Here is a 13,682-nt window from a genome sequence, read left to right as displayed (position 1 = left end):
TGGACTATCATTGCAATGACAAAAAGTTTGCTCAAGAGAAATCATCTTTCAAATTAGTTTCAAAGTTGTTGTAATAATAGTTTATTTATTGAATATTTTACCAACAAAGACTATTATAAATCGAACTTCTTTTGAAGCTTGGTATGATATGAAGCCAAGTGCAAGTCATTTAAGAATTTTTTATTATATTGATTATGCTTTAGAAAATTTATAAAATCATCATAAGCTTGATGAAAAATCTAAAAAATATATTTTAATTGGTTATTCCTTACGATCTAAAGCACATCGATTACATAATCTTATTAGTGGCAAAGTTATTATTAACAAAAAATATTGTGTTGGTAAAGTTATTATTAACATAAATATTATATTGGTAAAATTATTATTAATAGGAATATTATGTTTAATGAAAAGATAAGTTGAAATTAGAAGAACAATGAAGGTGAAAAATAAATTCATATTCTAGTAGAACTAGACACCACAAAATCAAATGATAGATCTTACTCCAATAATTTCATCATCATCCTCACCCAATAGTAGTTTAGATTCATCAGATAATTCCTCAAATGAAACCCCTTCAGGAAAATTCAGATCACTAATAGAAATTTATGATTTAATATTTATTTTATTTATTTTAGATCCTATTAGCTTTTGAGAAAGAAGTTTAAAAATAGAAATGACGAAAGACAATGAAGGAGGAAATCAAGTCAATTGAGAAGAATAAAACCTAAGAGTTAATGGATTTACCGAAAGAAAATAAAAGTAATGGATTGAAATGAGTATTCAAAATAAAGTATAATACAGATGAAAGTATCTAAAAGCACAAGGCTCTAACTTGTAACAAAAGAATAATAATAATATATTAATTTTTATGATATTTTCTCTAGTTATTAGATTTTTATGATATTTTTTCTCTAGTTATGATACTTTTTATTATATTAATTTTTATGATACGTTTTATGATACTTTTTCTCTAGTTATTTGCAGTAATAATATATAGCAAAAGGCTCAAACTAATAATACTTTTTATGATACTTTTTCTCTAGTTAATAGAAAAGGATATTTTTCTCTAGTATCTAATAGCAAAAGGCTCTAATTTGCAGCAAAATGATATTTGCAATAATAATATATTAAAAGGATATTTGAGAACCTCCTTGGTTTTAGTCATTCACTTGAGTTGGTATGTTTATCAATTTGATATAAAATCTATCTTTTTAAAATAGAGATTTATAAAAAGATATTTTTTTTTAACTCAACCTAAATATTTTTTAATTAAAAAATAAGAAAAAAATGATGTATAAGCTAAAGAAAGATCTTTATGGGCTTAAAGAAGCTTTAAGGCATGCATGATATAGTAAAATTAATTCTTATTTTCATCAAAATGGACTTAAGATGAGCAATAATAAATCTATTCTTTATTTGAAAAATAAAGGTAAACATAATCTTCTTATTATTTCTATTTATTTTGATGATATTATATATATTCATCTAATTCTCTTATGGTAAAATTTAAGAAATGCATGATGAATAAATTTGAAATGTTAGATTAGGGTTTGCTACATTATTTTATTGGGTTGAAAGTGAAATAAGAATTAGATAAATTTTTTATTTCATAAAGAAAATATGCAATAGATCTATTTTAAAAGTCTAACATGATTAATTACAAAGTTACAACAACACCCATAAATGTAGATGAAAAATTAAAACTTGAAGTTGATACATGTTTGACAAAGATAAGATATTACATAAGTTCGGTTAGATGTTTGATTTATCTAACTCATTGGATATTACTTTTCCTATTAGTGCAATATCCAAGTTTTTACATGATCTTAGCAAGCATCATCTTGAAATTATTAAAATAATCCTATGTTATGTTACTAAAATAACATATTATAACATTTGAATGTTTATATTTTAAATATAAATTATTTTGTTTCACTAATAGTAATTGGATAAAAGCTTTGGGCAATAAAAAGAGCATTTCATGAAACATTTTCAACCTTCGATCAAGAGTTCAACCTTAGAGCTTTGGGCTATATCTTGGAGTTCAAAGAAGCAAACGATAACTATATTGTTAACATTAAAAGCAAAATATATAGCTGCAACATCATCAACTTGTCAAGTAATTTGACTTAAAAAACTTCTCAAATATCTTCGTAAAAAAAGTATATAAAATATTTTATGACAATAAAGCCACAATTGCAATGACAAAGAATCAAACCTTTCATGGAAGAACGAAGCATATAGAGATACACTATCATTTTGCTTAGGATTTTATAGTAAATGGAATTACAACAATAAAGTATTATAACACGAATGAATAAGTTACATATATTATCACTAAGTCTTTTTTATTTCAAAAATATATTTATTTCATATTTCAAATTGATATATGTAACTATGAATAAACAAAAAAATATTGAGAATTGATTCATAGATAATCTTAGATAATTATCATATTCTAGATAATTCTATTCATGTTCTAAACAGTTCTATAAGTAACTCGTGATTAAAAAATTATTATTATAAGAATAATTCATATCTCTAGCTGTATCGTGGATGATCTCTTCTATCAACCCAACTCCACGTGGAATGGCCACTATGATGTTGCGAGAGGGGTAAAAGATAAATCAAAAGCCGGCAATTGCAGGCCGATCCAAAAGAATCCACTAGAGTTTGAAGCAAGAGTTCTGATGCTTGATGTGTTGCATGTTAATATTCCAATGGCAGTGTGGATGCCATGCGGCAAACGATGCATCAAATCCAAACCTCTGATAAGTCCACCAATTAGTGACCCACAAGCACGGCATGCATGAGAACTGTTGCTAGACGCAAAACACATCCAAGAAATAGTGTGTGCGTTTAGCTTTTTAGTTCAAGCAATCAAATCAATGGCCCAGGAAGACGATGACCAACTCATTCTTTACCCCAGTGGCCTTAAGCAAACAGTGGTGGGGCTTGTGTGGGTCTTCCGTGCATGGTTTTAGTTTGGATTGTGGCCTTGGTCTTCCGGTAGGTCACATAGTTGAAAGGACTGACGCGTTAGAATGTCACCATCATCCAACTGTGGGAGGAACAGCGTGCAAAGCTCAACAATTGACACATGAAGCTGCCATTGAGAATAGTTCCATGGCGTAAGGAGTCCACCACTACAGCTTGTCTCCATCCAACACCACTTGCCTTGACCAAGAATTTCCCGCATGACACCAGAAATTTTCACATCAAATCCTCAATCTAGTTAGTACACGGATGTGCATTTTAAAGAAATAGCTTTGACATGGAGGTTTAGTCTACGCAGTGGTTTCCAATCTACGTTAGATTTGGACTGTGATAAGATTTTGACAGATCAATGAGGTCTTCCGTGTTCAATCTTCTTTCCCTGTCAAATCGGTTCAAGGTTAGGAATCAGAAATGTATAATCCTTCTTTCTCCCCCTTATGTGTATAGAGAGATGATGATGATGATAGAGACAAGGAAGAGGAGACGAGAAGAACAAGCCGAGTTCAGTCAGCCTCGGCCGAAATCGAACGGGCGTTTGGCGTACCAAATGCCATCGAGTAGCTGAGGATTTCTTGGGAACAGAGCCCGTTATAGATGGAGGCCTGAGTTGGGCTCAGAGACGTCCCAGTGACCCTCACCGAGGTTGCCCACGACGTCGCCGTCGAACAGTTCACCTGGCCAGCACTGGTTGGCTCAGCACTCAGCGCTCCGAGACATCCACCAATGACCCACACCGTCGTTTGCCACGTCGTCGCCTGCGAAGAGTTCACCTGTGGCCATTACTTGTTGGCTCAGCACTGCGTCAGAGTGACATCGACGTGCCTGTGATGGTCCCTCCCAGGATCCACCGAGTTGCCTTCACGATGCGTTTCTTTCTCCGCTCACACCTCGCTGGAACGCACGCGTGCATCTGTCACCGTTGGTGGAGTCCGAGTTTTCTGGGCTCACAGTCTCGGACATGATTGGCGGTTTCCCACTCACGGGAGCACAAAGTGGGCTCCGTCCTCCATGGTAGCACACGCTAAGGAACTCGAATCATCGCAGCGTCCCAAGAGACCGTTGAAATCAGGAGGAGTTCCTTTTGATCGAAGGTCTCGGGCTGTCGACCGATGGCAGGGATGATCGAGTCGCTCTCTTAAACCGTGACTGAAGCCATCATCTATGCAGCGTCGAAACCGATGATCATCTCGTTGTTGTCATCCATCAACGGAAGCTACCTAATAACTTCTTCGTGTCTGTAGAATGAGATCTCCGATGACCGACTTTCTAGACAAGTCGTCGCACCGGAATTATTAAAGGAAGAAAACAGAAACCCAATTTAAGTCGGCGAACGGTGCGGCGACACCGCCACGTGTTGACCTCCTCCTTCAGTGACTCATACGTCCGGCCTTTGTCCCGCTCCAAGATGACACACAACCGACACGTGCCCCGGCCACGGGCTGTCGACCGTTAATTACCCGCCCAAGATTCCGTTTCACATGCCGTCTCCGCTGTTATAAATCCACCCAATCTCCCGATGCCTTCTCATATCTCGTCTCGACTTCTTCTTCCCAACGAGCACAATGTCTGCTTCCATCGTCTCCCCCCCATCCCGCCACCCTTCGTCGTTCCCGGCCCGACTGCCGAGCCGGCAAGCTGGGCCGCGGCTTCCAAACCGGCCGAGTTCGATCAAATCCGCGGCCTCGAGGAGACGCGCCTACGGTTGGGAGTACAGCGGCGGCGGGCTGGTGGACCAGAGCATGATCGTGCTGAGGAAGAGGATCCACGAGATGAAGATGGCGGAGACCAATTACGAGGCGCCGTCGGAATGGATGGACTGGGAGAAGCGGTACTACACCAGCTACCACGCCGACGTGTGCGAGATCCTGTGCCTTCTGCAGACGCTGCTGATGGACACACGGCCCAGCTTGGCTATCGGGATGATTGCCGTCGTCGTGCTAAGCGTGCCCACGTCTGCCATCTTCATCGCCTTCCATCTGATGGCGGCCGCGAACTCGATCCTGACCGGAACGCACCTCGGTTGATCGAGGTTTTCGTGTTCCATCTGTGTCCTACGAGTCTTAGTTTGACGCATCTGTAGCATATTTTTATTCTTTCATCCTGCCATGTATACGATCGAATGCTTCAGCAAACGCTAATTATTGGTGGTCTCTCAACAATTATTATTTGTGACTCGAGCGGCGCCTTAGCATTCTTTATCATTAAGCCATGTGCAAACGACCTTATTCATCGCGAATACAAGATTGTCAGACTTGTGGATCAACCTATACGTTGCTATCACAATCACTGCTCAAGTTAAACATGAGAAACCATAAACTGGAGCTCTCTCGCTAGAGGATGATGTGGATCCTAGTACTGCATGACGGTGGAAGATACTGTATCTCTCTCCAAACTGAGACTGTAATAGTTAAATAAAGCCTGGATTCGCTAATGACAAATTGGTGCCGTGTCAGAGTAGTGCAGTTGGGAGAGAATCCAACCCATAGCTTCTTGGATACCTCCTGAAGAAAAGAAGGAACTCGAACCTCAAATCATTCCAGCATCCATTGATAGCTGCGTTCTTAATATCGTAACAGTACATTCCACTAGGCAAGTGGCCCTTGTTCTACGCCAGATCAAAATCTCGTGTGCAGTCCTAATCATTGATCGACCATACATTGAACAAACTATAATTTTTGACTGGCTTCGGGCGTTTCGTGATAGGACCGCACTACCTTGGCAGGAACACTCGAGACGGAACGGGATTAGGCTGGCAGACCTAATCTGTTCCTCACCACTGAATAGAACGAAGCGGAAACAGAGCACGCTGCCCCCACACGCTCGTTCATAGCTTCCGCCATCGACGCGAGACAAATCCGAGTCTACGCGGGTGAGTCGCAATCATTCACAAGTCCGACAGTGCTGCCGAATCTTCCTCGGCTGTGACTGAACCCGCTTTGAGGTAATAAGACGGATTGGGCGTTCTTCTTTGTCGGCACTGCTGAACATAGTGCATGTTTTGTCTTCACATGTTTTACCAGCTCCAGAACCGGTAGCCCCACCACAATGGCTCAGGTTCAATGCATCTTTTCCATGGAGTGATGGTATCGATAAAGCCAAGTCGCCTTCACGTCGACGCGATTGATGTGGGATGGGTACCGGACGAAGCAATTAAGCCTTTACTCCGAATCAGTGATGGTATCGATAAAGCCAAGTCGCCTTCACCTCCGACGCCGCACCTCCCAAAATTGTAATAGTCATTATGTGCACGATTAATACAAGAAGATAGACCCATGAGAAAACTATTGACCACGTCGTCGGCGTACAAGCTGCGTAATGCATTTTACCTCGAGACAATGCCGACTCTGATGTTTAAGTAGTAACTGCTGCTTGTACTGTGCTATAAATACTCTTACATAAGATCATTACATGTCACGATAATTTGACTTTATCATCTTACTCATATTACTGGGGTAGAAATCGAACCTTCAATTCATTGACTTGACGTCTGGCCCATGCAGTAGCCGCCACCTAATAGAAGATGGTCTATAAACCTGGCTTAAAGATTAACAAAAAACAAAATAAAATAAAATACAAATCATCCAGAGCGAAAGAAGATTTACCTCGTATACCACGCTAGCTACAAGCACAAAAGAAAAAAATGGAGCAGAAATTTAAGCATACTAACAATTGGTCAAGAAATAGATACTACACTAAATTAAGCAAATCAAGTTGTGGAATATCATACTGGGATGTGCTTTAAAGGAGAAAGCAAAACAAGATATCATCTCATACCTCTTTGAGACAATCAAACAACATTTCATCCACCAGTTATGCAAACTTAAGAATAACCTATTAAATTGTCTATATTTCAAAAGAAAGGTAATCATGAGTGGGCACGAAACCACAGCGAGAGAGAGAAGAAGAGAAGATTTTAGACAAAAGGACACAGTAGTGACCAACATCACAAGTTCTGTAAATGAACCAGAAACACGAGTTCGGTAGAAAAAGCACGGACCGAAATGCAAGAAAGAAAGAAAGAAACATCCAGATAACTTATTTACCGGAAGTAACCGTGCAATTGCGGTGAAGGAGTTTGTTCATTCATTGAAATACCTACAGGAATCCAATCATAAGTGGCACATTAAAAATAATATTTAAAAAAGGAACAGTATTTCCGATAAAAAAAATGGACCTTTTTGGGGTGCGAGATTATTGTAAATAAATAAAAATCTTACTTAGGAGGCAGATAGATTCCTTTGCAATTTTTTCAGCCTTGGTTGTAACTTCCTCAATCCCCTCCAACCATGTAAAAAGACTGCTCGGGAAGATCATCAATACTTCCCATCCATAACACCCTGCAAATATAGTAGAAAATAACTCATTAATAGTACTTACTGAAAATATAAAAATATATCATGATAGAAAAGCAGTGAAATTGAACGTCTTCCTGAGATTACGCCCTAAACTTTTTACCAAGAGGTTTTTTACTTACCTCTTCAATAATTTGGTTATTACATTAAACCAATAGAAAATTCAATGCAAACTACATAATCTATCACCAAGAGGAATACATACATATATAAAACATGGACATTGTATTACAGTGCATCATAAGCCCTAAACTTCTTACCAACACAACAATAATCACATCTGCAATTTAACATATAATAATTGATTAGATTTGTCATCACCAGCAAAGTGCAAGTACAAATAACATGATAGAGAAGCAATATCGTGTATTAATAACTCGATGGCAGAGAAGCAACACCCTGTACTATAAATAGCTTCATATAGAAGCCAACACTGTGCTGCCAGAAAAAGAAAAGGGGAAAAATATATGATATATATTCTTCTCGTTGCGTTTGTCCGAACAAATGATGTCCTTGCATGAGTAAAGCATAAACTATCCTCCAAATGGCCCAAGACTATGACAGTTGAATTGGCATTCAACGATTAGTTGACTAATAATTGTAGTAGAAGACCTGACAGAATATGAACTCTACTTTTTTTTTGTCAGAGTTTTGGTCATTTTCAGCTTTTCCTTAAAGATTCTAGGAAAGATTGTCTATGGTTCTGCTTCTCTGGTTGGTCTATATTTATCCCACTAAATCAAATGAAGAAGAACTCAAACATACGAAAAATACACTATAAATAACAAAAAGAAGATATTATTATAAGAACCCCAAACATTCCTTTTGATTCAAACAAGTAATGAAATACTACATGGAACTTCTATCCATAAATGAAAACCAGTTTGCAAATGTGTTTGGATGCTATATATATGCATAAATAATAAGCAAAACCAGGGAACGAAATTTCACGTATTTGCAGAAATGATGACAAAAAAATCTCAGTACAGAGTCATGCATGGCACCAAAATGGTGCTTCGTATCATCAACTTAACTAATATTATAAAAAAAACATTTACTAGTTTTATTTAATCCAAAAGAAAACTCAAGTGGCAATTTCCTACTAATTAATGACCAAAATTTAGGATCTACTATCTAATGGGTGGAACTCAGGGGACAGCATTACACACGAAGCCCCTAAGAGCCAGTCCCAATATATTCTAACTCAGAATCATATAATTTAGGGTTGACAAAATGAAATGTAAATATTTAAAACCAGCAGAACTTTTCACAAAATCTATTGATACTATAATGCCTAACAGTCGCAATAAACCAGTACTTTTAAAATCATTTTCATCACCTGGAAGCTGTTAATGCTCTCCTTCAGTTCTACATACTTCCCAGGGACACCAGTGACCACCTCAGCAACATGGAAAGGCTGGCTCAGAAATCGCTGGATCTTCCTAGCTCGAGCCACGGTTAATTTGTCATCTTCACTAAGTTCATTCATTCCCAAAATTGCAAAAAGATCCTAAAGATTCTTGTTGTTCTGGAGGACGTTTCGAACACCACAAGCAGTGTTGTAGTACTCTTCACCCAATACGTGAGGAGAAAGCATTCTTGACATAGAATCAAGAGGATCGACAGCAGGATAAATACCAAGCTCAGAAATCTAGTCAGGAAACACATCAATGTTAGACAAAAAACACAAAAGAGACATTCATAAAGATCAAAACCAGGGAAAAGAAACCTGTCTTGACAGCACGGTTGTGGCATCAAGATGAGCAAAGGTAATTGCAGGTGCTGGATCAGTCAAGTCAACAGCAGGCACATAAATAGCTTGTACAGAGGTAATATAACCCTTTTTTTTGTTGTTATATGCTCTTGAAGTCCTCCAAGATCAGTAGCTAATGTTGGTTGGTAACCAACTGCAGAGGGAATATGACCAAGCAAAGCAGACACTTCAGAGTTGGCTTGAAGAGCAAGTCTAAGGAACTTAGCATCAGAAAACTTATACCTGCTTATAAAAGATCAGATCAAATTACTGAAAACTCACTTGGGTGAACTGAAAAATTTTGTCAATGAACAGAAGCACATCTTGCCCTTCAGCATCTCGGAAATGCTCAGCCACTGTCAACCCAGTGAGCCCAACACAAGCGCGAGCACCAGGAGGTTCATTCACTTGACCACATGTTACCATTTAAGTTGAAAGTCAGCATTACAACCAGATATGGTTACGTTGACAAAGCCAAGTAGTCACAGACCGTCTATCTCCAAGCTTAATCACTCCACTCTCAATCATTTCCCTGTACAAGTCATTACCTTCACAGGTATGTTCTCCAACACCAATAAAGACAGAGAAACCACCTGGATAGGGGTAACTGATAAATGCATAATCTAAAAGGATATCTCATCAGCTAAAAAAATTAACTGAGTGACCAAACATGAGCCTTGGCAACATTATTAATCAGTTTCATAATAAGTACAGTTTTCCCCACACCAGCACCTCCAAACAGTTCAATCTTACCATCTCTCTGGCAAGGTGCAAGAAGATCCACTACCTTCAGGAGAGGAACACAAGTAGCAGGAAGTGCGCAAAAAGAATTGCTAGTCAAAACTAAGGATGATAACCAAAGTGCAGTTTACTGTATTATAGAAGGGCCTGGACCTTGATTCCAGTAACAAAGATCTGTTGTTCTGTTGCCTGCTCGACAAAAGCAGGTGCTTCACAATGAATGGGAAGGAAGTCGTTGGTCTCTAATAAGGTAGGGGGACAAAAAGTAAACCATAAACACCAATGAAGATATAAAAAATGATAAGAAATGCTACTGAATGAACATTAATTTTCATGACCAAAGATAATCAAGCACAGGAAGCTTACTTACTTCACCCTTCTCATCAATTGGTTCTCCAATAACATTCATGATCTTCCCAAGGGTGGCCCTACCAACAGGTACCTGAAATGTAATATTTAGTCATAGAGAAGTTTAAGCAAACACAACCACATATATATTAAACTAGTAAAATGAAAGAATGCTCCTAGATAGTAAGAATACTGAAGATGCCACTGGAGAAAAAATAACTAACATTAGGAAATCAATTCCTAGATCGAATTCTGAATAACATCCAATTTAAAGAGTTAATGAAAGAAAAAAGTCCTGTACATCAAAGGAGTAGAAATCTAATGCTCAAAGATGTAGAGTTTCAACATAAAATCCTGATTTTTCATGTCAGTTGTGTTTGCCATAGCCATAACATGACATATACTGTTTTAAGTATGGACACAAAGGAGCAGCAGAAAGAAGACTAGATAAAGAAAAGTAAGATAAGAACAGATACAATAAGTAGGAGGTAGTTAAGGTCATTATCAAGATACTGAAAAGTTTCAACTAATTTATCCCATTATAATATATATTAAACTAATACTTCTATTATGAGAAGGAAATTTTTAACATAAGATTCTAAGAGAAAAATCAATAATAAATTGTATAGATTCCTTGTAGAACAGCCTTCATGTTCTTTCATATCAGACTAATTTGATTTTGCATGATTGGTCATTTTATCGAATATTCTTCAAATCTGGAATCTTGTTTAGTTAACTGTTAACAGGCAGTTAAAACTTGTCTTACAATGTACTTATCAAAATCAAGATCGATTACCTTTGATATGTGCTTATTTGCATAAGCACAACTGTAGAACTTGGAAAATTAACAGAAGTCCAGGTCTAAGAGGACCCTAGGAAGAGCATCATGTGATAGTGGATTTTAGCCAATATCTAATTATGGTAAAAAATTGACCTACAGAAATCTTTATAGTCTGGCCAACAGGAAACTTGGGAGAGGATGCAATGCTAAGCAGTACTATATATCCTAAAAAGGGCTCCCAGGGTAGTTACTAACTGTCTCAAGCCTGAATTAGATTGTGATCTAAACAGGAACCCAACTGGATAAAATCTTAACAAAATTGGACTCAAACTCAGATCCAAACAGAATATTATTGGATTCGGATTGAACCAATTCAAGATCCAATTATAAATAATTACATTAGACTCATACATATCGTACTAACTAAGAAATCCAAGATCAACATGAAGATCTTAACCGGACAAATTACCTTCTCAAGTTTTTTCTAGAAAACAATCTGAAAATCCACAATAAATAGAATGGTTCTTTTTTTTTTGTTACTCGATCAAGTAGACAAAAATATCGATCAAATGCACACTTCACTTGATCCTTCACTAAACTACAAAAGAGCACATTCCACCCTCGGATGTTTCAAAATTTTGCTTGGTCTGAACTGTGGGCTCCTCTTTCCCTTCTTTTTTTTCTTTCCTTCACTTTATGCTTGATTTGCCAAGGATCACTTTTGATGATTAAGCTCCACTATTTATAAGCTCAACAGAACCATAAATATTTTCTGATTGTGGTTTACCCTGATTCCAGTTTGGCAATTTGCTTCAAATAACTTTTTATCTGGAACCACAATCAGAATGGTTCATTCAGATTCTAAATAGTTTACATCGAGAAATCCTTTTCCGATTCCAATTCCTGAAAGGAATAAGATTCCAGATACTGATTTCAATCACATGACTTAACTGCTAGGATATTCTCTTTCCTATTAGGAACAAACTATTACCTTGCATTTTGTTACCCTGTTACATATTATCTTTTTCCCCAGATGAGCCATAATCTCACTCCGTGGTTCCCAATGTGTACATATGGAAAAATGGTTGTGCATCTCTATGTTAATGTAATGCCTCAAAGACTTTGTTTCGAAGAGTTTCCATAGACTAACCTGAAAAATCTGGTCAGATGTACAAATGACCGAACATGACATCTGCTGGAATACCATCACTGTAGGAGCCATTGTCAGCACTCTTTCATACTACCTCTTGCCTAGCCTTATTGCAAAAGAGTATACCCTATCCCTTCTGTTGCATTACTTTGCCGTATCATGACTTACCACTCGGTACGGGCAATACATACCGATCTGACAAGAGATCGGTACAGACAATACATCAGTACACTCCCATGTACTATATGTCTATATATTCAGTCCAGCTTGGTACGTATCGTATCGACAATTAGTTGGTACATCAGTACCGATCGATAAGACGAACCATGAAAAAAATAATGTCAAAAGGCTCCAAACCTAAACACCAACAAGTATCATTAATATCCATCATTGATTCCATTTCCTCTCCTGTGTCTGTGTCCGATTCTGATTATGATGCTGATTCCATATCCTGAAACAAACACAACTAGAACTCCTCACTGGCAACCGTATTATCGTTTCATCAAAATTATAACCGACAGTTACAATGTCAAGGATAAGTGTTTCAGATTCATTTGGAATCAACAATATCCAAAATTTGTACCGCAGATTATGGCATTGCTACAGAGATAAGAGATTTGAGAGGTAGGCTTACAGTGATCGGCGAGCCGGTGTTCAACACCCTCTGCCCACGAACGAGCTCCTCTGTCTCATCCATAGCGATTATCCTCACCATGTTCTCCCCCAAGTGCTGTGCCACCTCCAGGACAAGCCGGATCGAGTTGTCCAACACCTCGAGAGCCGTCAAGAATGGCGGCAACCCCTTGTCGAAGCGGACGTCGACGACGGCGCCGATCACCTGGCATACCTGCCCAATGGCACCCGCTCCGGTGAACTCGTCCGTGATCTTGCCGCTGGGACTGGCAGCGGTCTTCGGAGGCGGGGTCGATGGGGCAGGAGAGGGAGCAACTGCGGTGGCGTACTCGACGGCGAGGGAGAGGAGGAATCCAGCCGGAGAGGGTCGGGACGAGATCAGGGGCCTAGGGGTGGAGGCGGGGGGCCGCGGCGCCGGAGAGCGGCGAACTGAGGAGCGCAAGAGGGAGGCGAGGATCCGGCGGGAGGCCATGGCCGGATCGACAGGCCAAGGGTCTGGGGATTGACCGATGGGCACCAGATCTAGGGTTTTGATGGGTGACATCGTCGATCTTGTAATGTAACGCATTGACGAATCTGTGGCGATGCTGGCTGCGTGTACCGCGGGCGAGGATGGCAAGGGCGAGGCAAACATGGGCGGGTCCGATGGGGGTCAGCGGGGTCCGTGGAGGCAGGGGCGATTCAAGGAGGCGAGGGCGGTGGTGCAGGCAGATCTCCGCCGGACCCCGTTGGCCCCGTCGGATCCGCCCCTGCCTCTACGGATCTCCGCCGAATCTGCGTGTCTTGCCCGTGTCGTCCTCGCCCGCGGCATAGGCGGTTAGCGATGAAGGTGTAAGCAGACAGGGCTACGGGCTAGGAAGGAGGGGGCGAGGGCCGTCGCCGCGGCCATCGTCACGTTGGCGAGGACACGGGCAGGCAGGGACG

The 13,682-nt window shown here is 39.4% G+C and overlaps 1 protein-coding gene and 1 pseudogene across 1 annotated transcript; one reads left to right on the top strand and one right to left on the bottom strand.

The window, feature by feature from the left end:
* Window positions 1–4,504: 4,504 nt before the first annotated feature.
* Window positions 4,505–5,174, top strand: LOC103992216 (uncharacterized). Its single transcript, XM_009411838.3, has one exon. The coding sequence runs from the start codon at window positions 4,563–4,565 to the stop codon at window positions 5,022–5,024; it is 462 nt and encodes a 153-aa protein (XP_009410113.2). The 5' UTR covers window positions 4,505–4,562; the 3' UTR covers window positions 5,025–5,174.
* A 345-nt stretch (window positions 5,175–5,519) lies between these two features.
* LOC103992207 (ATP synthase subunit beta, mitochondrial-like) lies at window positions 5,520–13,682 on the bottom strand (annotated as a pseudogene).

Source organism: Musa acuminata, chromosome BXJ2-1, assembly GCF_036884655.1.
Source record: "Musa acuminata AAA Group cultivar baxijiao chromosome BXJ2-1, Cavendish_Baxijiao_AAA, whole genome shotgun sequence".
Classification (NCBI taxonomy): domain Eukaryota; kingdom Viridiplantae; phylum Streptophyta; class Magnoliopsida; order Zingiberales; family Musaceae; genus Musa; species Musa acuminata.
Note: the sequence above shows the minus strand (reverse complement) of the source record. Positions and strands in the feature narration are given on the sequence as shown.

What these genes read in the sequence shown, in the direction of transcription:
- LOC103992216 (XM_009411838.3), top strand. Translation starts at nt 4,563, where the DNA reads ATGTCTGCTTCCATCGTCTCCCCCCCATCCCGCCACCCTTCGTCGTTC.